At 58.1% G+C, this 27,642-nt stretch overlaps 1 protein-coding gene across 1 annotated transcript in view; it reads right to left on the bottom strand.

Moving 5' to 3' along the window:
* SMAD6 (SMAD family member 6) overlaps positions 1-25,779 on the bottom strand; it is a 64,862-nt gene extending 39,083 nt beyond the window's left edge. Inside the window, exons 1-3 of the mRNA XM_056127205.1 lie at positions 23,997-25,779; positions 16,602-16,658; positions 11,033-11,110 (exon numbers count right to left, since the gene is read on the bottom strand). Coding sequence (XP_055983180.1) covers positions 11,033-11,110; positions 16,602-16,658; positions 23,997-24,783 — 922 coding nt within the window. The 5' untranslated portion in view covers positions 24,784-25,779. The remainder of the gene's footprint in view (positions 1-11,032; positions 11,111-16,601; positions 16,659-23,996) is intronic.
* Between the last annotated feature and the right edge of the window lie 1,863 nt (positions 25,780-27,642).

Raw genomic sequence — 27,642 nt, 5'->3', positions numbered from 1 at the left:
GCTAGAAATCCGTTACACCAAATGCCAGGTTTACAGTAAAGTCAGAGTGACTCACATAGCTCCTTCGGATGAGGGAAAACCTCTCTGAGCCTTGGTCTCTGAACCAACAAAATGAGAGGGTCCCTGGGAGAGCACCAGGCTCAGCAAAGTTCATTTCCTCCAAGGCGAGCAGACGCCACCCGAACAACGGCCCGGTGGGACGTAGCCGCTCACAGTGTTAGACCCTGCAGAGCAAGGCAGCCGCTCCCGCTCCTGCAGACGCACAGCTGGGACCGCACCAACGGCCTCCAGTGCTTTCCTGTGTCGTGCCGACTCCATTCCAAACCAGACTTACAAAGGCCTTTCAACTCCACGCCTGGGGTGAGGTCAGCCAAAACCGTATTTCCAAGCACGGAGCTTTGAGGCTCTGGAAACAGTCAGACGTGGACTTCAGAGGGGCACCGCTGGCAAGAGGCCGCCTGGGCCTCCGCGTCCTCTGGACAGGCTGCACTGGGGGCATTCCCCAGCCAGACAGGACTGGGTATGGCTGGGCCCGGGGATAGGAGATCCCCCACCACCACCACCACCACCACACACACACACACACCCATCTTCCTCCAGATACCGGGCGACCCAGCCAAGCGCCTTGTCTCTCAGTTCTGTGAAATAAGGGTTCCCCAGGGGAGGACCCGGCTTTCTTCCAGGTCCCTCTGCCCGTGGTCTGTGGATCAGACCGGGTGCTAGGGGGGACAAACTTGGCCAGGCCCTCTGATCTGAGGCTCCCCATGGCCTGCCAGGGATGAACAGGAAGCCAACGGCCAACACTGGGGGGTATCACCCAAGAGGCTGGCAGCTCCCCATAAAATAATTCAGCTTCGGCTATCTTAGCGGATGACAGGGTAAAGGAGATGCTGCCAAGAGACCAGAAGGCAGAGAATCGCCCACTTTGCAAATCTCCCTTTGATACTTGGCACCAAATACTGAATACCCGAGTCATCAAAATCCTACGCATACAGGGTGGATCGAGGGAAAGATGGGGCCTTTCTCTATCCTCTCACTATCACTGTCCTCCCGTTGTTCACCGATTTGCTCAAGCGGGCACCAGTAACGTCTCCATTGTGAGACTTGTTACTGTTTTTGGCATAGCGAATACGCCATGGGGAGCTTTCCAGGCTCTGTCGTATGGGCGGGATACTCTCGGTAGCTTGCCAAACTTTCCGAGAGAGTCGGAAGATTTAAACCAGGGCCGGCCACATGCAAGACAAAAGCCCTACACACTGTGCAATTGCTCCAGTTCTAGTAATGGATAATTGGGAGATCTTTTACAATAGTACCCCCCCCGCCCCTCTCGGAGAGCCCGGCAAGCTACCGAGAGTATTTGATATGCCAGACACAGTAACAATAAAGTCTCCAATGGAGACGTTACTGGGCCCGCTCGAGCAAATCGACGATCAACGGGAGGGCCTTTACCTTTACCTTACCTTTACCCCCCCCCAAAAAAAGTGATAGTACAGCAGGGAAGGCAGGCTTGCCTTGCACGCGACTGACCAAGGTTTGCTCCCCGGCATCCCATATGGTTCCCCAAGTCCACCAGGAGTGATCCCTGAGCACAAAGCCAAGAGTAAACCTTGAGCACCACTGGGTGTGGCTCCTCTCCCTGCAATAAATAAATAAATAACTAAAATGAACTTGGGGGGCTGGAGAGATAGCACAGCAGGTAGGGCGTTTGACTTGCACGCGGCCAACCCAGGTTCGATTCCCAGCATCCCATATGGTCCCCTGAGCACCGCCAGGAGTAACTCCTGAGTGCAGAGCCAGCACCCTGTACATTGCCGGGTGTGACACAAAAAGAAAAAAAAAATAGAAATGAACTTGGAAATGAAAATGCCTAGAAAAACCAGAAGAACTTTGAACAGTGACTTAGAGGATTCGGACTCTCCAGCACCCCAACAACAGGATTGGAGAGAAAGGTGCTACAGCGGTTGGGCTCCATATAAAATGATGATTGTATGTGACTGCTCCATATGTAACTGCTATTAATGGTCAAGACATGTACTGTGCGCAAAAAAAAAAAAAAAAAAAAAACCAATCTGGAAAGTCTGAAACTGTAAAACCTTCGGAAGGAAACCGTGGCAGAACTTGTGAGTTTGGGTTTGTCGGATGATACCAAGAAGCCTGAGAAGCAAGGATTGCTAGGCAGCACTGAGCAGCATTGCAAATGTCTTCTCTTCAAAAGGGTCCACTAGGGCCAGAGTGACAGGACAGCTGGGAGGGCTCCCACCTTGCATGCAGCTGACCTGGGTTCAATCCCCAGCACCACATATGGTACTGAGTCCCACCACAAGTGATCCCTAAGCACAGACAGGAGTCAGCCCTGAACACTGCCGGGGGTGGCCTCAAAGCAAAACACAAAAGGCTCCACTAGGAAATAAAGAGACAAGCTACAGACTGGGGGAAGAGTCACAAAAAGTATGGCTGAAGAATTGCCCACCTGGAAAGGGGACTCTGAAAGGCTAGTGCCTTTCAGTAGCCACACTACACTCGAGGGACCCACACTCCCACTTCGGGTAGGGAACTTCTCTCCAGCACATTTCACTCTGGGACAACCCACCCCAGCTCCGGTGTGCCCGCTCCCTTGGCAGCATGCGACCAGGGCTGCCAGGTCTTTACTTTACACCAGAAATGTCCTTTTTAACTTTGTTTTGTTTCATTTGGGAGCCACTCCGGCAATGCTCAGAGATTATTCCTAGCCCCACACCCAGGAATCACTTCATTCAGGAATCACTCCTGGCAGTGCTCAGGGGACCATATGGGATGCCAGGGATTGAACCCTGGTCGGCAACATGCAAGTCAAGCACCCTCCCGCTGCACTATTGCTCTAACTCCAGAGCATAAGTGTCCTTAAATGTATAGCCTTTCTTCTTTCTCTTTGGAGAATCATTCATTTTTTTAGAATTAGCTTCCACCAGATTAAAATTGGATCCCTTTACAGTTTTTCAGGAAGAGCTGGAGAGACACTGTTGCTCTCTCCAGGGTTAATTAAGACACTTGCCTGGCACACGGCCCACCAGGGTTCTACGCCCAGAGACCTGAGCATCAGGGTTCTGGTCCAAAGTACTGAAAACAAGCCAAATATCCATCCAGACACGCTCAGAGGACCAAAGCGGATGCCGGGGATCAAACCTGCGTTGGCCTGCAAGGCAAACGCCCTTCCCTCTGTGCTCTCAATCCAGCCCCTGTAGATCGTTTCTTAATAAAACCAAAACAGACAGAACCAACAAACACCATTCAGCTTCGAGAGGGGCTCAGCTTCTCCCTCCAACTGTCTTAGGGATCACAGATGGAATGTGGGGGTGATTTCTGCTCTGAGAAGAAACACCCTGTCCAAGAACACACACTCTGAAAGTCAGGAGAACTGGGGGGGACAAAGATGCCTCAGTCACTCATTGGTCTGCAGCCGCAGGCAAGGACTCCTGCCCTGGGGGTGATTTCTCACCTTTGCTGAGAATAGCAGGACCTAACTGAGACTGAAGAACAATCCTGGGGTTGGAGCGATATAGGGCATTTGCCTTGCACGCGGCTGACCCAGGTTCGATTCCCAGCATCCCATATGGTCCCCTGAGCACCGCCACGAGTAATTCCTGAATGCATGAGCCAGGAGTAACCCCTGTGCAACACCAGGTGTGACTCCCCCCCCCCCCCCCAGAAAAAAGAACAAACCTCATGGGTTTTGGCCCCGGGGCCATACCCTGTGATACTCAAGCTTATTCCTGGCCCTGGGCCCGGCGATCACTCCTGGTGGTGCTTGGGGGATCATATGGGATGCCAGAATCCAACTGGGGTCAGTCACATGCAAGGCAAGCGCCTGCCCCACTGTATTATGCCCCTGGTCCCATGTTGCTTTAAATTGTTTGGTTTGATTTGGTTTCTGGGCCCAGCTGGCGGTGCTCAGGGCTTACTCCTGGCTCTGCATTTAGGAATTCTTCCTGGCAAGTGCTCAGGTGACTATATACCCTATGGGATGCTGGCGATGGAATCTGGACCAGTCGCATGCTGGGCAAGCGCACTCCCAGCTGTCCTCTCTCCCAGTCTGGGGCCTTGGGTCTTACACTCAAATTTCGCCACCACAGCTCCATGCTATGATCATAAGGGCCAAGTGGGCGAGGCAGGGGACAAGCCCAAACCATCCTCACACGTGCAGTGGGCAATGCCGGGCTCAAGAGACACTGGCTTCCCGATCCCAGCCAGGGGCAGCCCCAGCCAAGCTGGGAACAGTGAATAAGTTGGTCTAGTGAAGGGAACCACACACAGGCACAAACAAGCTGGGCATCTGCCTTGCAGGGAGGGGGAGGGAGAGAGAGAGAGAGAGAGAGAGAGAGAGAGAGAGAGAGCGCGCAAGCATATCAGGGAATGGGAAGTCCCCTGGAGCAGCAGCAGCCTGGAAGGCTTCCTGGAAAAGGCAGGCTTTCTATGAGCACCTTCCCAGTGAGGGACGAAGAGGGATGCAAGGAAAGTCCTCTCACACCAACTTCCCTCCTACCCATCCTCGCTTTGACGTTTCCTTCCCAAGAACAACCTTGGGCTGAGGGAAGTGTCAACTGGCCAAGCAGCAGCAGGACCCACATGTCCCGACACTGGACAGGAGGGACAGTGGAAAGGTGGGCGCTGTCCCCCTGGTCTGCCCCAACCCGAGGCGGGTGTGTCTGCAGCGTGTTTTCTTAAGTCCCAGTGTTTGCCCAGCAGCCGGGGGCCTGTCCTCACGGCAATGTCGCGGACAGCACGGCCCCTTTAATAAGCAATTTCCGTGGAAAACCCTGGTAACTGGGTCGTGAATCAGGCCTATAAACACCTCAGACCCATCAAAGCACCCAAGAAAAGGGGTGGGGGTGGGAGGGCAGGAATTTTGGATGCTGGCCTGCAGGACAGGCCTTGGTGCCACGCTGAACTGTCCACCCCCGAGAGTGGGACTCGGACCCCCGCCTGGGTGCGGGCCCCAGGATTGAGTACGAGGCCCAGAATGACTGACAGCCCAGGGGGGCAAACCTGCCCGCGCTCCTGGGGCACAGCGACAAGGCACTGCGACGTCCGTGTTTTGGCTACTGGGGAGAGGCTCGTTTACTGGGCTGGGTTCCCGTCCACTCCTCTCCCTGCTCAGGGCCTTCGGAAAGGAGCCGGAGCTGGGGGGTGCGGGCGGGGTGGGGTCCCAAAGTCATCCGAGAAGTGGGCGGGCACCACCTGCGGTCCTGGGTACCAGCTTCCTGGGGCTCGCCCCAGGTTTCCACCATCCAATCCCTCGTGCTGATTCTCCGTGTCCCCTGAAGGGCAAGGGGAAAGGGGTTCCGCACGGTGCACCCCCCCCCCCCCCCGCACGAGTCGGGGAGCGCTGCCAGGCCCACATCGCCCTGGGGTCTCCGCCCACCGACGTAAGGGCCCCGCCCACCAACGCTCAGGTTCCGCCCACCAATGCACACACCCGCCCAGGGAACCCCAAGCCCCTTGGATTACTCAGAGAAACTGCCCACAGCCAGCAGAGTGGAGCACGGGTAGCGCAGTGCAGAGGGCACTTGCCTTGCACGCAGCTGGACGGGATTTGATCCCTGGCATCCCCCCAGGGTTCCCCGAGCAAGGCCAGGAGGGCTTCTTGAGTGCAGAGCCAGGAGTCGGGCCCTGAGCATCAGTGGGTGTGGCCCCAAAGCCAAAGCAAAAATGTGAAAAAAGAACTCTAGGCCCCTGGCACGGGAGAGTTGACCTTAGAAGCTCTTCCGGTCTCCCTGTGCAGACGGGCGCCGGCCACAGGCCAGCTTCAGAGGAGACCTGGATAGGATTCTGGGCCCTGAGGTCAGCCCGGGGGCGCCCTGGTTTTCATCCCAAGGGAAGTAGGCAGCTACGTGGATGATACTGATGACCCTGTCCGCCATTCCTGGCTAGGCACTCAGGCCCCAGGCAGCAGAACCCCCCACAGCCAGGCTCCCCCAACCAGGGCTCTGTCTTTCCTCCTGGAGACCCTCCAGGAGTGCCCCACAGACCATCTGTGTGTCCACTGCACCCCAGACCTCAGCTCGGTGGGGAGGTCCCGGGCCCTGCCTTCTGCATTAAGCCCCCTAAATCCTTGCTTTGGAAATGGTGCCCGTGCCCAGGAGTGGCCCCGCAGGGCGTGGTGGCACAGAGTGGACATGAGGCCCTGGGGGACCGCAGAGCGGCGAATGAAGGCAGAGACACAACAACAGAAGGGCACTGCTCAGCACTGGACAGCAGGAAGGGCAGAGCGCAGAGTGGAGCAGGGAGAGTTCTGGGGGGCCCAGGCACACACTCCGACTCCAGGCTGGCCAGGGAGGACAATCTGTCGAATGCCGGGTGCAGGGTTCAGCTTAGTCAGCAAGACAACTGCCCCTGCCCCATCCCTCGCCAGCCCACTTCACTGACCACAGCTGACAGCAAAGCCTTCCCCCAGCACCCCCTGCCTCCTCCAGCACCCCGTGCCCAGCACCCTACAGCACCTCCCGTGCCCTTCACCTCCCTTTTCCATGCCCAGCACGCCCAGCATCCCATGTCCACCCCCTTATCCTTCTGCTTTGTCGTGCTCTGAGCCCAGTGCTCACACCACCCAAGTCAACTTAGATTAAAGCAACCTCCAGGGGCCGCAGAGACAGAAGAGCAGGGTGGGCACTTGCCTTGCACGTGGCCAAACACCACCCCCCCCCCAGCACCACCAGGAGTGATCCCTGAGCACTGAAACCAAACACCAAAAGCAAAGAAATAAAAGATAAAGCAGCTTCCGGGGCTGGAGGCAGCATGCCACCCTCAGCCATACGAAAAATAGAATCAAGTGGCTTCTAGGCCCCTGACGCCCAGCCCCCAACCCTCCTGCGGAAGCTGGACTCTGCGTCTCCTCCATGGTCTGAACTGGTGGCCTGGGTGCCCGTTCCAGACGTGACCTCTAGCATGGGGTGAGCCCCGCGCCTGTCCCTCAGGGTGCCCTGCAGAGGTGCCAACCCCTCCGGCCTCACCCTCTCTGACGAGAAGTGCCCCTGGGCTGAGGGCTGCCTGGAGGAGGTGGAAAACTAGAATTCTTTCCACCCAGGGCAACTGGAAAAGCAATGCATCACCTTGGCCGTGGAGGGAGAATGTTTAATACAAAAACATCTGACAAAGTACCTCCGGGCTATATTTTCTGCATCAAAGAAAGACTCTTGGCAAGCATGACGGTGCCCTGACAAGGAAACTTTCGAGCGTGGCTCCCGATGGCCAGAGATGCAGGGGTGGGGGTGCCGGGGGGGGGGGGGGGGGGCTCCGGCGGGGGCAGTGGCGGGCGAGCTGGGGGCCTGGCAGACAGATGGCTGTGGTTAGGCTGGAGGCAACCAACTGCATTTTCCTGGAATTTCAGTACCGGCTCTGCGCTCACGGATCACTCCTGGCAGTGCTTGGGAGACCCCATGGAGCACCGCGGGTCCAACCTGGGTCTGCCGTGTGCTGGGGAAGCACCCTCCCCACTGTCCTGTTGCTCCAGTCCTGGCTCTACCTGATGGGTTCTGAAAGGGCTGGTGAAGGCTCCACCCTCAGGAGGTCTGTGTTGGGTCCCCAGCACTGCCAGGAACAACGCCTGGGCACAGGGCTGGGCACAACCCCTGCCTCCCCCCACCGGTTAATGCTGGGCTCCCCAATCCCCCCCAAACTCCTCTAGTCGCTGAGCACCGGGCTAGTGCCACACCTGCTCTTCTCCACCTGGAGTGTCCCCAGTCTCGGCCCCCGGCAGAGCCCAGGGTGGTAGCCCTGGACAGAGGACTTGCTTTTTTTTTTTTTTTTTGGGTCACACCTGGCGATGCTCAGTACTCCTGACTCTGTACTCAGGAATTACTCCTGGCAGTCCTCGGGGGACCATATGGGATGCTGGGAATTGAACCTGGGTTTGTTGCATGCAAGGCAAACACCTTACCCGCTGTGCTATCTCTCCAGCCCCCAGGACTTGCTTTCTTGAGAGGAGGGGTTGGGCCACACCGGGCCCTGATCGCAAGGAGCACTCCTGGTGAGGCTCAGGAAACCACGGGGGCTTACTAAGGGTAGGGCCAGTGCCTTCAGCCCTGAATGGTGTCTCTGGCCTCTGCTCTGCATTTATGTAGCTTCAACCAATGCTAGACAGAGAGTACAGGGGGAAAGGCAGTTGCCTTACATGTGACTGACCTATATAAGGTCCCCTGAGTACTGCCAGGAATGAGCCCTGAGCACAGAACCAGAAGTCCTGAGCATCATCAGGGGTAGCCCAAACAACTCCCCACCAAAAGAAAAACAACTTGGAGGTCACCTCTTCCAGTCAGTCTTCCTGGATATACCCCACCCCATATAAGAGGCAGTGACCACTTCTCATGCTCCTGTTTGTGTCTCCATCTGTCTGTGAGGACCTGAAGGAGCTTTAGAAAGTGGGGAGGGGGCCACGCAGCAGCCAGGTACCAAGAGTAGCAAGGAAATCGGTGGGCTGGGACTGACACTTATGCAGCCGGCTGCTCACCCTTCAAGCATCTGGGTATCCTCGGCGGCAGAGAGCCTTGTCCTCACCTGCGTGTCTCACTGAGGGACCCCAGGCAGAGAGTGAGGGGCATCAGCTAGTGTCCGTGTCATCTGCCCTTTAATATCAAACTGCCATGCCTGGTGGGCCAGAGCGACAGAACAGCAGGGAGGGCGTTTGCCTTGCATGCAGCCGACCCAGGTTTGATCCGGCACCCCACATGGGCCCCTGAGCTCTGCCAGGAGTGATCCCAGAGCACAGAGCCAGGAGTCAGTCCTGAGCACTGCTGGTTTTGGTCCAAATGACAGAAAAACAAACACACCCCGCACCTGCCCCGTGCCCGCTGGTCACCTTCCTGACCCCACTCCCAGCTGGCCTTGGGCAGAGCCCCACACCCCAGCTCCATCCAAGCCACGGCACCCCAGGACCTTCCTCCCTATGTCTGTGCTCTGGGGGCCGCCAGGAGAGGGTTTAGCCAGGACCCACAGTCTGTGGAAAAGCTTGACAGTGTGCCCTGCCCCTGTGGGAAGAGCCTGGACACCACACTGGGGTTCCTCTTGCTGACCGAGAACCCAGAACACAAGCGATGCCCGCAGACATGTTTCTCCACTAAAGGCTGGGCACTCATGGCGCTCCATTCCCTCAGTCCCCAGAGACCCAGGCACAGAGTCACCAATTCCCTCCACCAAAGTCAGCGCAGCCCCTGGGTGGCCTGTGGTTCCCAAGCAGACCCGCTGGGCAGCCCAGCTGAAGGGCCCCAGACCCGGGGAAAGGACCACCTGCAACTGCTTCAGGGTCTCGTCCTTCCTGCCAGGACCCCACAGGAGCTGGCTCTGGGATGACCAAAATCAGGAATTAGGTGCTGTGAGTACAGGAAAAGTGAAGAAACCTCCCTGAGCTCTGCACATGGGCTGGCACAGTGAATGATGGCCATGGGGAAGACAAAAAAAAGGCACCCAGGGGTCGAGTCAGCCAAGGAAATGCATGCCAAGGTGGGGACACAGTCCCACGTGCAGAAGTACCTGCAAGTCGCTTGCTTCAAACCTACCCGTGGCACCCAACCAGGAGACGCAGTAAGGGGACATGGTTTCATGACTGGGACTGTCTGTTGCATGCAGAAGGCCAGAATCCACTTCCGGTACTGCCCAGTCCCCTGAGCACCACCAAGTGTGGCTCCCACAAAGAAACCAAACACACACATTCAAGTCATGGCCTTTGTTCCCATCAGCTTGGGACCTTCCAAAGACACACGATAGCACTGTCCTCCCAGTTGTTCATTGATTTGCTCGAGTGGGCATCAGTAACATCTCCATTTTGAGACTTGTTGTCACTGTTTGGCATATCAAATACACCACAGGGAGCTTGCCAGGCTCTGCCGTGTGGGCAAGATACTCTGGGTAGCTTCCCGGACACTCCGAGAGGGGCGGAGGAATCGAACCCAGGTCAGCCAGGTCGGCCACATGCAAGGCAAACACCCTTTCCACTGTGCTATCGCTCCAGCCCTCCAAAGACACACACAAAAGCTTAATTATGAGTCAGAACCAATGGCAGAGAAGCAAGCGAGTCTCTGAACGGGGACCCCATAAGCAAGCACACAGGATGCAGCAAGGGGCCCTGAGTCCAGCACAGGGCGCTGTCCCTCCTGCTCAGGCCTCCAGTGTCTGGACCTGGCACAGCAAGGCTCCCCCGAGGCTGCTGTGGAGTATGGGAGGGGCCAAAGGGTGGCATCACCCTTGGAGGGGCCAGAATGATCCAGAGCACTTGTGGGGAGGGTTCCCCAAAGAGCCAGTGGCCAGTGTCCCATAAGTGCATGGTGGCCAACAGCTGGGCTGCAAGGCGGTGCTGAGTGAGTCACTGCCCAGCGCTCAGGAAGCCGTGGGCCCAGGGCATCCCAACTGCATGCTGCGGTTGCTATGGTGATAGAGAGTCGATGGAGAGTGAGGCACAGGAGTGGTCCAGGTCCAGCCACGCCCAGGGGGGAGCTCAGAGGCTATGGACCCACCCAGCTCAGAACCAGGCCATAAACCCCACAAGTCACCAAGCACCCCCCCTTGCCCCACAGACCTTGGCAGTGGGTCCTTCCAGGAGTACCCCCAAGTCACCGCCCCCTCTCACTCTCAAGGCAAGTGATGGGCACACTCCCAGGAGTGCGAGGTACCCCAGAACTGACACTTCCCTGGGGGTCCTAGCCAGGGTCTCTCCTGGTCCTGGGCCCGACAGCCACTGCTCACGCATAAACAGGACTCTTGGCAAACTGCCTGCCACAGCACCACCAGCCCACCCTGCCCACTATTCCCTCCTCCCCCACTCCTGTGACCCTTCCCTGGTCCTCCCCCGAACACAGGACATACACACACATGACCTGTTTGCCGCCATCAGTGGGAGGGCCAAGCGAGCCTCAGAGAGTGTTGGGGGTGGGAGGGCCACCAGAACACAAGAAGGGTGTAGGGGACAGATGTCACCAGACATCCCCCGGTATCATGCACAAAGGCCACAGCACAAGAAACAGGGAAGACAACGGGTTACCAGGACAGGCCCCGAGGACGCACCCACCTGGGAAGTGGCCCGGAGCAGTGATGAGGGAGCCGGTGGCCTCTGTTTCAGTGTAAGACAATGTGGAATCCGACAGATCTGCAGGAGGAAGAGAGACAGACTCAGTGGGCATGGGGGCACCCCCTTCCCTCCTTTCTCAGACCCAGGCACTGGGTATGCATATAAGTTTCACCCCCCCCCAACACACACACCCCACGGGAGGTGCAGCCCTCATGGCCCATCCCAACAGCAGGACCCTGGCTCCTCTAGGGAATCTTCTGGAAAACAGTGCGGCGGCGGCCCCAACCCCTGAAACTCGTCCCATCGCTCTGACCACAGCAATCGCCCCAGCTCAGGGCACCGAGCAAGCAGCGACTTGGAGCTTCCTCGGGGAAAGGTTAAATTAAGCCCCGAAACAATTCATAGTTGCCGTACTTAATTACAACCATTAAAATTCTTGAAGTTGTTCCTTCTTGCTTCCTTCCTTCCTTCCTTCCTCTGGCTGGTGCTGGAGAAAATCTGTTTTAACAAGTTACCAGCCAGCCTCACTCTGTCCCGCTTACACCCCTCTAATTAAGGGCTCAAGCATTTGCTCCCAGATTAACTTTTTTTTTTCCCCTCCCTCTCCTCCCCTCCTCCACTCCCTCAGACCCGGGCTGCTCAAGGAGCAGCTTGCAATGCCTGGCCTGTTTTTCCGACGCTATTTCTAAGCGCTTCCAAAGGCGCACACTGTCTGCATTTCCTCAGTGGGGAAGGAAAAAATTCTGCACGTTTTCTCTGGAACACAGAGTGGCTAGCTTGACAAACCGGGGCATGTGGGGGCAGGTGGATCTGGAACGGTTTCTCGGCCTGTGCCTCCCAGGACACTGCCCCTGGGAAGGAACATCAGGGCCAGCACTCAGGAGGGACACCCCCCCCCCCATGAGGCCTGGGGTCCTCTCACACGTGCCCCCCTGCAGCAAAACCAACTTTTGGCCCAGCCCCACCTGACTCAGGAGAGCCTGTGCTGGGAATTCCTGGGACAAGAACCACCTCCTGGGGCCCTTGCGGGCTAGAATTCCATGCTCCATCCCGCAGGCATTTTTCGCTCTTACCACACGGCTTGGGGGGGAGGGGGGGCGGGGAGGGCGGGAAGATGAAACATTAACCAACGTGGCCTTTCTCTCCCCCTCCCAGACGCACACTGGGTGTTCTGAGTTGTATTTTGTTTTTCGGTCTCATGTGATCACAGGGCCTTAGAAGTGAACTGACTTTTTGTTTATGAAAGAGCAACAATGCAAGGAAAAGAAAATAATACAGGGGCTGGGGAGGCGGCTCAAAGGGCCGAGCTGGCTGAGCGCGTGCTCTGCATGCAGGAGGTCTGGGTCTGCTCCCTGGCACTGCTGCAGTGAATCCCGAGCACAGCCCTGGGAGCAGGCCCCGAGCATGGCCCCGGGTGACCACAAAAAGAAAAAAAACACAGAATGTGACTTGGGCTGTTTATTGGAGTGGGACAAATTACCTGATGGTAATGTGCTAGGGAAAAAGAAGAGTCTCAAAAAACCTCTTTTCAAAAATAAATAGTACGGGGCTGGAGCCATAGTACAGCGGGTAGGGCGTTTGCCTTGCAAGTGGCTGACCTAGGTTCGATTCCCAGCATCCCATATGGTCCCCTGAGCACCGACAGGAGGAATTCCTGAGTGCAGAGCCAGGACTAACCCTAGCAGCGCTGGGTGTGACGCAAAAAGTCAAAAAAAAAAAGAATAGTGGGGTGGGGGTGTTGCTGGAGTGATAGTACACAGCAGGGAGGCGTTTGCCTTGCACTTGGCCAAACAGGGTTTGATCCCTGGCACCCTATACGGTCCCCAGAGCCTGCTGAGTGCGATCCCTGAGGAGAAAGCCAGGAGACAGTCCTTAACATCACCAGATGTGGCCCCAAAACAAACAAAAATCAAAAACCAACAAAATCTCAAAGAGCAGGGCCGGAGAGAAAGCACAGGGGTTATGGCACTTGCCATGCATGTTCCAGCCCTAACCCCCAGCAACACATAGGGTCCCTGAGCCCACCAGGAGCGATCCCTGAGCACAGAGCCAGGAATAAGTCCTGAGCACCGCTGGGTATGGTCCCCAAACAACAACAAAACTACAACGGTAGAGGCCAGAGTGCAGATCAGGCCTGATCATTGAGCCACCCAGCCCACACTGGCAGGCTGAGCAGCACCAGGTAACCCACAGGCACCTGTCAGACCAAAAATCACCACCACCACCACCACCACCAGCCAGGGATGTGGCTGCAGGACAGCCCGTGTCTCGCATGGAATCATCTGAGTTCCATTCCTCACCCCACGGAATACTCTCAGGTACCACTAGGAAAAGCCCCCCAAAATAAATAACAGCCTCAGAGCCTAAATGAGAACTCCTTTTCTTTTCTTTTTTCCTTCCTGTGCTGCTGGACATTGAACACTGGGCTGCACACGTGCAAGGCGCACTGAGCTGTTCCTCACCCTTCTGAGTAGGGATTTCCTAGGAGAGTTTTGCTCTGCACTCAGGAGTCGCGCCTGGCGGGCTTGGGGGGCAGTAGGGGATGCCAGGGATCAAGCCCAGGTCGGGCATCTGCAAGGCAAGTGCCCTGCTGCTGTTCTGTCGCTCCAGTCCCCTTGGGGGCTGCTTCTGGCTCTGTGCTCAGAAGTAACCCCTGGCAGTGCTCAGGGGCCCATGCGGGGTTGGCTGCTCTCTAGGCAGACACCTTCCCTGTGACACTCTCCCCCCAGCAGAGTTTGGCTTTTAATGACTAAAGCTCCTGAATCAGCATCCTGGGCCCGGCTGCCACTCGTCATTTAAAGAGGGCTACAGCATAGGGGCTGGAGCGATAGCACAGCGGGTAGGGCGTTTACCTTGCATGCGGCTGACCCGGGTTCCCATATGGTCCCCCGAGCACTGCCAGGAGTAATTCCTGAGTAAAGAGCCAGGAGTAACCCCTGTGCATCGCTGGGTGTGACCAAAAATAAAAAGGAAAGAAAAAAAAAAAAGAGGGCTACAGCACAGGCTCCGCCATCTCTCAGGCAGCACTGAGGTTCCTAGAAGGATGGAGAATGACAGGCATGCCCCCACCCACTCTCCACCCAGGCCAAACCCCACGTCCAGCCCTCGGAGGCTGCCATTTACAACAAGGACATACTGGGGCCAGCGAGATAGTACAGTGGTTAGGGCAAAGGGTGCCCGAACCCTGCCAGGAGGGATCCCTGCGCACAGAGCCAGGAGTAAGACCTGAGCACTGCAGGGTGCGCTCCCAAAAAAGGGGAGAGGGGGAACTAGCACAGTGGGTAGGGGATTTGCCTTGCATGCAGCCAACCTGAGTTCATGCCAGGTAGCACTAATAGTCCCCTGAGCATTTCCAGGATTCCTGAGCACAGCTAGGTATAAACCTGCCACCTTTTTCCTTTTTTTTTTAAATTTCCAAAAAAGGAAATCAAAATGACCAAAAAAAAAAAACCAACAAAACGCAAAGCCCACTCTTAGCTGGTGGGTCATGGGGAAATAGGTAGCTATAGATTACAAGTCACACCGAAACTGTAAGACCACCTGCCCAAAGTCACTTCCTCTTTTTTATTTTTCTTCAATTTTGGTAGGGGCCCACACGCTGCAATGCTCAGGGCTCACTCCTGGCTCTGCACTCAGGGATCACTCCTAGAGCTCTAGGGAACCTGCGGGGTGTTGGGGGATCAAACCCAGGTCAGCTGCATGCAAGGCAAGTGGCCTACCCACTGTGCTCTCTCTCGGGCCCCCACTTCCTCTTTCTGGGTTTCAGTTGTCCTGTTGGTAAAATCATCCTGGAGACCAGCAGTTTCCCCACAGGTCACCCTGCACAGCTGAGGGCCACCCAGCCACTACCAGGCTGAACCACCCACAAGCTCGGGGCAACAAACCCTGACATCCTCACTGAGGAGCCCCAGTCCCTGAGACCCTGGAGGGGTCTGCTCAGTGCCAGGAACTTCCAAACCACTCCTATAATTATGCTAACCTCAGAAATGCTGACAGAGGCCTGGGGAACCGGGCTGGGGGTCTGAGCTCCAGTCCTCCCCCCCCCCTTCAGTCCCAGCTCCCCTCTATACACAGCAGGGGTCCCTCCACATGCTCACCCTGCACCTCACAGAGGAAAGTGCCTGCCCTAGGAGATCAGGGAGCCCTCGTCTTGCACTGGGTCAACCTGGGTTCGATCCCCCCCATATGGGTCCCTAATCCTCTCCAGGAGTGATTCCTGAGCACAGAACCAGGAGTAACTCCTGAGCACTGCTGGATGTGACAACCCCCTCCCCCCCCAAGAAAAAGTGCCCGCACTCAAAGAGTTGGTCATACTTCAGAAATGGGCTGTCCACGGGACACTCTGCCCTAGGTCTGAGGTTCTGGGGGGGGGGGGTGGTGGAGCTGGAGGCACTCTACCACCATGGGGAGAGAGTGGAGGCATAGCCGGGCCAGCAGCCTCAGAGGATGATGGAGGCAAGAGGAGGGACCTTGCCCAAGTGCCAAACCAAACCCACTGGGACAAAGTGGGCATCTAAGCCCCACAGCAGCTGCCCAAGGCTCCTGGCCCAGTCAGGCCAGGCCAGAGGGGCCTGCCCAGGGACACCAGAGGTCAAAAGCACAAACACCCGGATTTCCAATACCCCATGTGGTCTCCCCAAAGTTGCCCAGAACACATTCCTACCTGCAAGGGGACTTGTCCACAGCCCACTGTGTACATGCAGACTCCTGGCCCAGCTCAGGGCCTTCATACACAGGCTATTTCTGTTTCATTTAGGGGCTACACCTGGCAGTGATCAGGGCTCACCCCTCAGTCTGCTCTCAGGAACTATTTCTGGCAAACTTGGGGGACCATCCAGGGTTCCGAGAACCAAATCGCAGTGGGCTGTGTCCAAGGTAAATGCCCTGCCCGCTGTATGATCACTCCGGCCCCATGGAGGCTGTTTCTTTTCTTTTCTTTTCTTTTCTTTTCTTTTCTTTTCTTTTCTTTTCTTTGCTTTTTGGGTCACACCTGGCAATGCTCAGGGGACCATATGGGATGCTGGGAATCGAACCTGGGTTGGCCGTGTGCAAAGCAAACACCCTATCCGCTGTGCTATCGCTCCAGCAACAGAGGCTGTTTCTGAATCTGCTCATTGCCACTCCTCTGGCCAAGGTGAAGTTCTGGACTTCAAAAGGGGGAGCTGAAGCCCTCCCCGCAGAGACCTCATGGCCAGCCCATTCGTCACACTGCTAATTAATGCACACCTACGAGGGAGGGGGTGGGATGCCCCCTGGGAGCAGGTGGGCAGGAGGAGGGAGGGAAGTGCCCACCCACTTCCAACTTCCAGGAAGATGCTTCAGTGAAGCCCATTCATCTCCCATGGGCCCATGCCTGAAGGTCACTGAGAGGCTAACGATGAGCTGTGGAATTTCAAGATGTAAATAGAAGAAGTTCCAGCAGTAAACAGGCTGCGGGGTGGTGGGGTCTGCTCTGGCCCAAGTGTGGGGTGTTTGCAAAGCTTCACCCCATTTCCAAGGCTTACCCGGTCAACTCCCCCTCGTTCCCCCCCCACCCCCAGCCCAGGACGTGGGTGGCCGGCACACTTACCCAGTGGCTTGTACTCGTCAGGAGGAGAGAGCCGCGAGTAGGGAGGGGGCGGGGATTCTGCAAAACAGGAGACACATGTCACTGCGGGCTGAGGAGTCACGCCTGCTGTCCCCTCCGCCCCCACCCACTAAGATGCCCATGGCCCACAACACTGGCCAGCACACCGGCCTGGGCCAGCATCTCCCACTCCCACCCCGGGCTGTGTGACCTCCATCAAGTTCCTTCACCTCTCTGAACCACTCTGAAATGTTTCATCAGACAATAATCAGAGACAAAGTTTAAGTACTGAAAACTGCTTGGTACAGGACCCGAGTGATAGTACAGTGGATAGAGCGTTTGCCCTGCACACAGCCGACCGGGGTTCAATCCCCGGCATCGCATATGGTCCCGAGTACTGCCCGGAGTGATTCCTGTGTGCAGAGCCAGGAGTAACCCCTGAGCGCCCCTGGGTGTGACCAAAAAGGAAAAGAAATACCTTGGGCAGAGTGGAAAAAAAGACTTCCGCCAACAATTACCATTAGTAGTAGTAACAGTGTAACAACAGAAAGGAGGGCAGAGGAGGTAAAGTTGGAACTAGGGCTGCCCGGCTGAGCACAGGAAGCCGAGTTAAATGGAAGTCTAGGTGGAGGCCGCGCCCCTTTCCAGTGTGAGGAAGTCCCTTGCAATATCTGAGATAAACTTATGCTAACACATTTCATGTCTCAGTCAGGCCTCTGTAATGACAGGCTTTGGGGGCAACGTGTCATTAGGTGATTTCATCGCCGTGCAAATGTCCTGGAGTATAATCAGGCAAACTAAGAGGGCTCAGCCTGCCCTGGCCAGCCTCTGTGCTGGAGCCACTGGGACCAGCGACCCCTGTCACCCATTGACCCCCCCCAAGCAGTGGTGCGGGGCTGCACGTAGCTCAATGCCACGGGAAGTGGGCGTTCGAGGTTCCACCAACCCATATGGCAACCCTGGTTCCCAAGTGAGCCCGGCAGTGCAGGCCAGGACACAAAAGCGGTTTGCAAGCAGGTTGCCTTAGCACTGACCCTGACAGCCTTGCACAGGTATCTGGAAACAGGAAGCGGAACCCAAAGCCCACCTGGAGGTTGAGACTGAAACCATGTCCCTCTGGAGAAGGGGCCAGAAGGACCCCGGGGAACAGACCCCCTGGGAGTGCTTATTGTCTATGGTATTTTTCTTTGGTTTCCTTTCATTTGCCTAAAATACTCCTGCTTAAAAACATATACTTTGTCTTCAGAAAGATTCCTCAGCCTCTTGCTTTAGGGAAGTAACAATTTGCTAAACTAAGTAACAATTTGCATGAATGAAATGACCCTTCATTTTCCGTAAATGAAACTAAGCACCATCAAATCGCAAACTAAAACAAACTCTCAGTGGTAGTAAAGTGGTAATAACTATTATTAGGCAGGTATCAGTAATGACACGGGCTAATAAGTGTTTTTCGCAATTAGAATAAGGCACAATTAGTTGTAGGAGCATTTTTTTTTCTTTTTCTCTCTGCACCCAAAACAGCTTCATCTCTTCCCTGCTGGGGGTTCTTTTTCTGCCAGCAGTTGCTCCCACAAAGGACAGGGAAGGCTGCCCCAGGACAGGGATGGCTACGGGCCGGGTTCGAACACAGCAGGAGCTGGCCACTGTGCAGGCACTGAGAGCCACGCCGAGACGCGGGCTTCTCTTCCTGCCGCGTTTTCAAGTTCATTCGTTATATTCTAGCCTTTGGGCCTTAGGTACAAATGTGGTTCATTAAGCTCGCTGGATGCCCATGTTTATGTCACCCCTTTCTGAAAACAAATGAGTTGGCAGTCAAGTGTTCCCTTCTTACAGACAGGAAACCCGGCTTGAGCACTGTGCCCTGCCAAACCCACTGGGGCTGGCATTTGTGCCCGGGCCTCACTGCTACCCCTCACTCCAGTGACACAGGCCTCCAGGAGGCACCTCTTTTTCCATACCACCACCTGGCAATGGGGAGGGGGGAGCTTATCACACCTAGCAAAGACAATACAGCAGGATCTCTGCCTTGCATGAGGCTGATCCAGGTTCAATCCCCAACACCCCACAGGGTTCTCCCAGCACTGCCAGGAATGATCCCTGATCACGAGGGGAGGCAAACCTCTACTCCCATAATAAAAAAAAAAAAAGGAAGGTGTAAGGTGTACACAAAGACAATGGTGATAAAAATAATAAGAAAAGCTGACAAAGATGCAGAGAAGGAAGATGAGATGTTGGAGGCAAAGGCAGGAGCCCAGGGAGACAGCCAACAAGCTGGGGACCCATCTGCCACCACTCAGAGGCCAAACACAGGAAGGGCTGGAGGGGAGGTGGGGCCGGAGGGAGAAAGAGAGCAGGGGGTGAGGTAGAGAGTGTTAAGCCCCAGACTCCCCCCACAGGAGCCAGTCAGCCACCTGGACAGTGGAAGTAACCCCACAGAGTCCATCAGGGGCCCAGACCTCCCTGACTCCCTGCTTCTACCGTTCCCATGCCCCACACTTCTCTGGAGGTGACATTGCATGGTAGGTTCCCTCCAACCAACAAGCCTGGAGGGCCCAGGACACAGAGGGTGGGAAGCTGTCAGCCTCAAGCTCCGGGGTGATGTTTGGCAGCTGTGGGCAGGCAAGGGAGTAGGATATCCTGGTCTACCCTGGGGGGAAGGGGCTTGACCTTGACCTGAAGGGGTGACTGGAGGCTCATGACTGGAGGTGTGAGGCCAGACACACCTGGAAGGCACCCCAATGCCAGAAACTGAAACAGTGATTGGTGGTCCACATGCACAGGCTCCTGAACCCTACGCAGCTCCCAAAGGTGCCAGGCTGGATCACTGAACCCCATCCCAGGCCAGAGAAAAGTTCTGAAGCTCAGAGACCTCCCCGTGAAAGCCACTCCTTAAGAGTGTCGGTGTTCACCCCAGCAAGCTCTTGTTTTCTGTGAAGGGACCACCTGTCCACGCAGATGTGCACCCAGCTGCCAAGTCTAGGCGAGGAGAGTCCTATACCAACTTTGGTTGTTTGAGTGATTCGGGTCCTCCTAGTCCCTCTGTTCCGTTCAATGCTGCTCCGTAAAAGCACCTCTGAACATTCTTAATCACTCATCACAGCCATTTCCAGCATCCCCAGAAGAAGTCCTACCTACCCCCTTAGAGGGGGAAACACCCTCCACCCTCAGGTCTAGAGAGCCCCTGAGCTGCCACTTCCTGTCCTGGATACTTCCCACAATCCGTGCTGTGGCCTTTTCTCCCAGCCCCTTCTCCTTCTCACAAGGGTTTCCAGATTCGCTCCCAGTGTGACCTGCTCTGTTCATTCTCTCCCCAGTCCAAACTCACCACCTTTTCTGTGTCACCTCATGGACATCCTGATTGTTCCCACTTCTGGACATCCTGATTGTTCCCACTTCTCAAGTTGAAGTTAGGGAATTTTTGGCACCCCTTTAATCCACCCAACTCCACCAACTCCATCCAGGCACTGGGAGAAAGGGAGCCCGAGATCGAGGCAGAAGGATGGATGGGGGGGCGGGGGACTAGACACATACAACAAAAGATAGGCAAAGCAAGGAGGAGGAGCAGCCCCAGGCTCAGTTCCTGCAGAAGGTGGATTCATTTAAAATGAAGAACTTAACTGCGGACAGGTTGTTTGCCTTGCACACAGCCAAACTGGGTTCAACTCCCAGCATCCCTGAGCACTGCCAGAAGTGATCTGGGAGCCAGGAATATGTCTGACACTGCTGGGTGTGGTCCCAAAACAAAACCAAAAACCAAACAAACAAACCCAAAAGAACTTAGGTGCTCTACACATGCAATTGGGGGGGGGGGGGGGGTCAGAGAGAAACTGCAGCCCCTCAGGCTCACAGGCTTGGCCTCAGGCACCACCCCAGGGCCAGCAGAACTGTCAGCCAGGTTCCAGGCCTGACCCTGGGGAGTGCTTAGCCTCCCGAGAGTCTCTGGGGATGAGCTCAGCTTCCAAAGCCAGGAGAGTTCACAGCCTCCTGCCCGACCAGCTCCAGTTCCCATTCGGGACATCACCTTTCCCTCTGAACTCTGCAGCCCAGACTCCCGCGGGTGGTCGAGGGCTGAGGGTGGGGAGGGGGGCTCCCCGGGGCCTGCCTCCACTGGGAACTCCAGCCCCCCGCCCCTCCCCCACCCAACCAGGGTGGGAGAGGCAGAAAAGGCGCTCCTGGCGCTTTAAGGGCCGGCTGAGCTTAATTGCCCGGATTCCCCAGGCAGCCAGATAAACAGCGCGGCCGGCTGGCGCCAGCAAGAGGCAAACTGCACATTATCACCCCTTCCTCACCTCCGAGAAGGAGCAGGGCTGGGCGAGGGGCCGCCGGAGGGGCGGGGCGGGCTTGGAAGCCCAACTTGAAATTGATCTCATTTCAAAGGGATAATGCCAGGCCAAATAAAAGGAAAACCTTCTAGCCCAGTCTCATTCCGACAGTCCCGGCCTGGGAACCCTGCGTTTCCCTAGGCTGTCTCGGGCTCCTCCAGCCCTTTAGAACCTTGCACTTTCTCTCTCTCTCTCTCTCTCTCTCTCTCTCTCTCTCTCTCTCTCTCTCTCTCTCTCTCTCTCTCTCTCTCTCTCCATATCTCGCTCTCCCCCCCCTGTGTCTCTCTCTGTCTCTCACTCGCTCTCGCTCTCTCTCTCTCCTCTCTCTCTCTCTCTCTTTCCCCGGTGCAATTTGGATAATAGTAATTTACTGAATATAATTACAGAAAAAAAAAACGGTGGTGAAGCAAAGAGCAGGAGATTTATTCCAAACTTAATGGATACTTTGGAGGAGAAAGGAGCTCCCTAAACATAGGTTGGAACCGTGATTAAAGTATTTCTCCACATTTCCGTTCACACAGGCACCCAGCTCAGAGCAATGGCTTTACTGGAGAGGGAGGGCCAAGGAGGGCCTGACCCCACAGGAGCAGGGGGCCCTGGACAGAGGGGTTCCCCCACTTTGACACAAATACGAATATGGTATGGGTGGGTGGTCCTTGTAACCTAGGATCTGTCTCAGTCTGGACCTCAGGATTTTATGTCTCCCCATTATGGGTGGGGTGTGTGTGTGGGGGGGTGGGGGTGTATCCATCAGTCCTTCTGACTGTGTGCCCTGGAATACTCTCTTTATTGGGACGCACACTGTTGGGTGGGTGGGTGCGTGCGTGCGTGCGTGTGTGTGTGTCCATCCATCAGTCCCTCTGTCCGGGTGCCCTGGGATACTCTTTATTAGGACGCGCACTGCTGGGCACCAGCTATGTGCCCGCCTGGTTCCAGGAGCCAGGCTGACGGTCAGGCATGGCATAGGGTGGGGTGGCAGCCAAAGTCCCTGTACCCCAAACCATCAGGGAGGGGATGAGGCACAGCCGGCTGTGATCCTCTAGCTTAGTGGAGAGGCCTGAGAACAGACTTGAGTCCTGGAGAGCACCTCCTGGGGGAGTTCAGGGCCAGAACTTCTTAGAGAATGAGATAGAAAGGCCAGAGACAGCACAGCAGGGAGGGCGCCGGCCTGGCATTCTGCTCTCCTGGCTTTTATCCCCAGCACCCCAGAGGGTGCCCCAAGCACCCCCAGGAGTGATCCCTGAGCAGAGCCAGGAGTCAGCCAGGAGTGATCCCTGAGCAGAGCCAGGAGTCAGCCTGAAGCACCGGTGGGTGTGGCCCCCAAACAAACATGAATTAGTGTGGAGATTGTTCCTCCAGCCCTGGATACCAGACAGGAGATTCAAGAAGGAAGTTACTAGTCCAAGGTCAAGATGCCTGGCCAGCCAGGAAGAGCCTGGGGCCAGGCCTGCGGTCAGGACTAGTTCACAGGGTCTGGGCCCTCAGCCCTCACCCCACAGCTGTGCAAGTCCCAACTCAAACCCCCAAGAGGCTTTCCAGCCCAAACACTAGAGACAGGGCTGTGCCATGCCTAGGGACCCCTGCTTTGCCCCCTTCCCTTCCCTACTCACATCTGAGCTTGCTGGCACCCACCTCCCTTAATCCATCCTCTAAGCCCCCACTTGGTTCAGACTAGGGCACTCCCAAGGGCCATCCTGTTACACCCCAACAAGGTCCACTGGCTCAGACCCTCAGGCCTGGCTCTACTGCCCCCTTTCCCCAGAAGATCAGGTTTCTAAAGGGCACAGATCCTACTCAGATTCCACTCTCCCCACTACAGCACCCAGCATGGAGCCTGGCAAGCAGGAACACTCAATAGTGCCTGCAGTGGGCCTGGGAAGGAAGAAAATACAAACTAGGGTTGTCCCAAAGGCCGTGTGAGCCCTAAAGTGACGAGGTCAATCAGCTCCGAGCAGGAATGAGTTCTGCTCCAACAGAGGGGCAAAAGGGGCACAGGAGCCCCAAGTTCTCCCAGGCCCAGCAGTCTCAAGCCCCTAACAGTTGCCTCGACAGAACCTCCAGGGGCCAGTAAGAAGCTACAGGCAATGATGTGATGGGGAAGGAGGGGGTTCAGAGAGAGAGAGAGAGAGAGAGAGAGAGAGCCCAGGAAGACAAAAAAAAAAAAAGAAAGGGGGCACTTGTCACAGGTATCCAGCTTCCTCAACTACTCACAGATGCCTCCTGGACCCTGTACTCTAGGGAAACACCTGGACACAATGAGAGAATGATGGAGAGAGAACGAGTGAAGATGATGGAGAGAGATTGAGAGTGAGGGTGGAGAAAACGAGAGGAGGAGGATGGAGCAGGTGAGAACGAATATGATAGAGAATGAGAGAGGATGATGGAGAGAATGAGAGGATGATGGAGAATGAGTGAGGATGATGGAGAATGAGTGAGGAGGATGTGGCAGAGAATGAGAGCGAGGTTGGTGAGTGAAAGTGAAGATGATGGAGAGAATGAGAGTAAGGATGATGGAGAGAGTGAGAGCAAGGATGATGGAAAGGAGAGCGAGGATGATGGAGAATGAGTGAGTGTGAGGATGATGGCGAGACAGAGTGAGGATACTGGAGAGAAAGAGGATGCTGGAGAGAATGAGAGCGAGGATGCTGGAGAGCAAGGACGCGAGGATGTGAGCAAGCGGAGTACCTGACCCCCACGAGATGCCTGGCGCAATATAAGAGCAAAAGGGTGAGCCCCACTTTGAGCTGTCACCCCACAAGAGTTTTCTGCTCCAAAGTCTCCGAAGGGGAGCAGTTTTCAGTACCACCGGGACTGTGGCCCTGCGAGTCTGCCCCCAACCACACAGCCTGACACAGAGACAGAGACCCACACCCACAAACACTAGAGACTCGGGCCCACTACAGACTGGGGCCCCTGGCTCCCCTTGGGCGCACCGTACCCCATTCCTCGCTGTCCCGTGTGGCTGGGGCCACACTGCGTCCACCTTCGCCGCCGGAGACTGCCCAGGGGACGCGCGCACCGGGACCCACGCCCCCACTCCCCCCCCACCATCGCCCCGGCTGGGCGCGGTGCTCACCTGGCCCGCAGAGCCGGCTGAAGTGGTAGGGGTTGCAGCACACGGTGGGGCCGTCGGCGGCGGCGGCGAAGCTGTGGCAGCCGCACAGGGGCTTCAGCTCCACGGCGTGCTGCAGGTCGGGCCAGCGGAAGAGGCGGCCGAGCAGCAGCTGCGGCGGCGCGGGCTGGCCGCCCAGGCGGAGGTCGGCGCGCGGCACCAGCACGCAGCCGCCCGGCACGCCGCCGCGGGACTCCACCGCCTCCAGCAGCGTGTCCAGCGAGCGCTCCTTGAGCCGCTTCAGCAGCGAGTACGTGACCGTCTTCAGCTCCTGCTCCAGCAGCAGCAGGCGCGAGCGGGCTTCGCGGCTCCGCCCGGCCGCCGCGGGCTCCGGGGCCGGCCCGGCCAGGGGGTCGCCGGCGGCCGCGTCGCGCTCCGAGAAAAGGCAGCAGGTCACCGTCTCGCAGTCGCTCTCGGGCAGCCCGCCGGGGCCGCCCGGCTCCGCCAAGTCCCGCGGGGCACCCCCGGCCCCGGTCCCGGCCCCCGGCTCGGCCACGGGCCTCGGGGGGCCGCCTGCGCGCCGGCGCCGCCCGGCGCCCCGCGGTCCCGCCGCGTCCCGGGGCCGCCGCGGGGCTACCGGGCGGCCGTCCGGGCGGCCGCAGCCTCCGCCGTCTCGCGCGCACGGGCCGGGGTCGGCTCGGCTGCCCCAGCTCCCATCCTCGCCGCTGCCGCCGCCGCCTTCCTCCCGGTCGGGGACCACACGACTGCGCCAAAGTCGCCGCACCAGCCCCGAGCGTTTGGACCTGAACATACGATACCCTTGGGCGCCGGGGGAGCGGGGGGAGGCGCTCTCCGGTCAGCGGGGGTCCGTGCCCTCAGCGCGGCGCGGGCCGCGGCCCCGCATGAAGCTCCGCGCGCCGTCTGTCGTCGGGGGGGCGCCGCGGGCCGGCCACATCAGGGAGCTCGCCGAGCCGGGACGCCGGGGAGCGAACGCGCGCGCTCCTAGCCGCAGTCCGCGCCGACCCCTCGGCTACATGGGCCCCCGCGCGCCCGCGGCTCGGCTAGGGCGGCCCCCGCGCGCGGCGGGGGGGTGCAGCAGGCGCGCCGCCCCCCCAGACCCCGCATGGGCCGGCGAGCCTTCAAAAGTTGCGCGGCGGCTCCATGAGCACAAAGCCCCCGCGCCGGAACCCCCGAGTGGAGTTTGGGAAAGCGCAGGCAGGCTCCAGCAACCCGAGCGCTCAACTACATGGGCTTCTGCAGGCGTGCGGAGGACCCCCGCTCCCTTCTCACTCCCTGCAAGAAGGGAAGAAGGAAAAAAGAAAGAAAAAAAAAACGAAAGAAACCCCAAACGAAACCAAAACGCCTGCAACTGCTTGCACCCAAGGCCGAGTCCGTCTCAGGTCCCAGGCGCTGGAAAGCACTCGGAGTCTCTCCCGGACGCGGGTGTCAACGCATGAGTGGAAACTGTAAAGATCCCAAAGAGCTGCTGGAAATCCTTAGCTAAAAATGCAGTCCGCCGAAGCCGCAGTGGCCGCCCGCCCCGCGTCCCGCACCGACGCCCCGCGCGCCCCGGCCACAGAGGCCGCCCTGTCCCCCCGCCGCGGGAAGTGGCTCCCGGCGGCCCCGCGGTCCCGGCGCGCGCGGCGGCTCCCCGTCCCGGCGCGGCTCCCCCGCTCGCTCCCCCGCGCGGCTCGCTCGCTCTCTTTTTTGTTCTCCTCAAACGCACACTGAGGGCCCCCGGAGGAGCGCCGCGGAGTCATTGGCTGCCTCCCATCATATGCCAGTCTAGACACTTTGGCGGCTCCGCGGCGCTGATTGTTGCGCAAACAAGGTTTCAAGTTTCTTAACTCTTAAAGGAGAACGCGTCCCATTGCCGGGCCCGCGGCTCCCGGGGCGGGCCGAGCCCCGGCCCCCGCCCCGCGCCCCCGCCCCGCGCCCCCGCCCCGGGCCTGGCAGCGCCCCGGGCCCCCGCCAGCCCGCGACGCGCCCGGGGCACGGATGCGCTGGAGCCCACGCGTGCGCACACGCGCACACGCGCGCACCGGGAAACGTGCCACGGGCGGGGGCACGGGGCCTCGGTGGGTCCACCGCCGACTCCGGTGCGAACGGGGCGCTTGGCCTCTCCCGGCGGGTTGCACGGACTCAGTCGCACCGTTGCGCTCCAGAGTTGACCCAAACCGCCCTCCCGGGGAAGGTTAATAAAAATGGATGTGCGTGTGTGAGCGCGCCTCCCCGGCCGGCGGCTCATTCCTGGGGGTGGCGAGACCTTACGCGATGGCACGATGCTCTGCACAGCCCCTGCACCAAAGTTGGGGTCGCTCTGATGGGGGAGGGCGCATGGGGCAGAAACTCCCTGCAGCCGGGACAGGGGCTCTGTATACAGGCACTTTGCAAGAGGTGGGGTGCCGGCGGAGAGTCTCCTCTCGGGGCCCCCTCTCTGGGCAGTCCGCCGTCCCGGGCCCCCTGGAGGCCGGGACTCCCCTTCCCCGTGCCCTAGTGTTTTCTCTGTACCTCGGAGAGGGAGAGGGGTGCCGGGGGCTCTCCGCCCCGGGACCGTCCCGCACGCAAGCGCGGCCGGGCCGCCGGCGCGCCAAGAGTTAAGGCGGCTCCAGCGCCTGGAGCCGGCGCGGCGGGGCACCTCCTCGGGCGCGCTCGCTCGTCCGAGGGTGGCAAAAGTTCAAGCTTGTAAAGTCGGGATTGGTCCCGCGCTGAGGGAAAAAGGCCCGGCCCTCGCTGCCCCCGGGCGCCGCACTGATTGGTCCGACCGCGGCGGGCCCGCCCCCCGCCCCGAGGCCCCGCCCCGGACCGCGCCCCGCCCCCTTCCGGCCGGGCCGGGCCCCCGCGCTGAATGAAGGCGATTCGGCCGCTGCCATTGGCCGGGGCGCTGCTCTCCCCGGGGTGCCCACGTGTGCGGCGGGCCAGCGAGTGGCCGGGCCCAGCGCCCGGGCGGCGCTCGCGGGCAGGCAGGGAGCGCCCGGCGCCGAGGGCCCTGCACACCTTTGCAGACCTTTACCTGGCGCCAGGTGCTGTGCACGGCGGCTCGGGAGAGGCGACCCGGCCACTCCAGCCGGTCACTGAGCCTGTCCCGGCCCTGCGCTCCTCGTTCGAAATGAAATGAAGGTGCTGCTGGCCCCGCAGGATGGGGCAGTGCGCAGATCGCCCGCCCCCGCCCGTGGAAGACCCCCTTTTCCCGTCGCTTCTCACCTCCGGAGTCTCCCAGTCCAAGCAGACTCCTGAGTATTTTCTCGGGACATAGGCTGGTTTGGCTGCGGGTTGCAATAATGACAGCTTAGGCTGAGGCCTTCCCTTGGACGAGGCATTGTTCCTGGCATTACAAGGATTAGTCATTTAATTCCCACAACAACCTTGACAGGTTCTATTATCTGCGTTTTACTGGAGGAAACTGAGGCACCGAAACTCACCCATTTAATTTGCTTCTGAACCTGCGATGCCGGTGAGAGGTGCGAGAATGTCCAAATGGGAGGGGTCTGTGTCACCCCCAACAGTTGGGAAGGGTTGAGCGAGTCTGGTTGCCAAAATGTGGCCTGTGGAATCTACTGAATTAGTAGATTCCACTCCACCATAGCTATCACCTTCATTTAAAATAAGAAGATATCAAGGAATTAGTTGGGGCTAGAGAGACCATACAGCGAGGAGAGCATTTGCCTTG

This window comes from Sorex fumeus, unplaced genomic scaffold (genome assembly GCF_029834395.1).
Source record: "Sorex fumeus unplaced genomic scaffold, SorFum_2.1 ptg000063l, whole genome shotgun sequence".
Taxonomy (NCBI): domain Eukaryota; kingdom Metazoa; phylum Chordata; class Mammalia; order Eulipotyphla; family Soricidae; genus Sorex; species Sorex fumeus.
The sequence above is the reverse complement of the archived record's forward strand: the minus strand, read 5'-3'. Positions and strand labels throughout refer to the sequence as shown.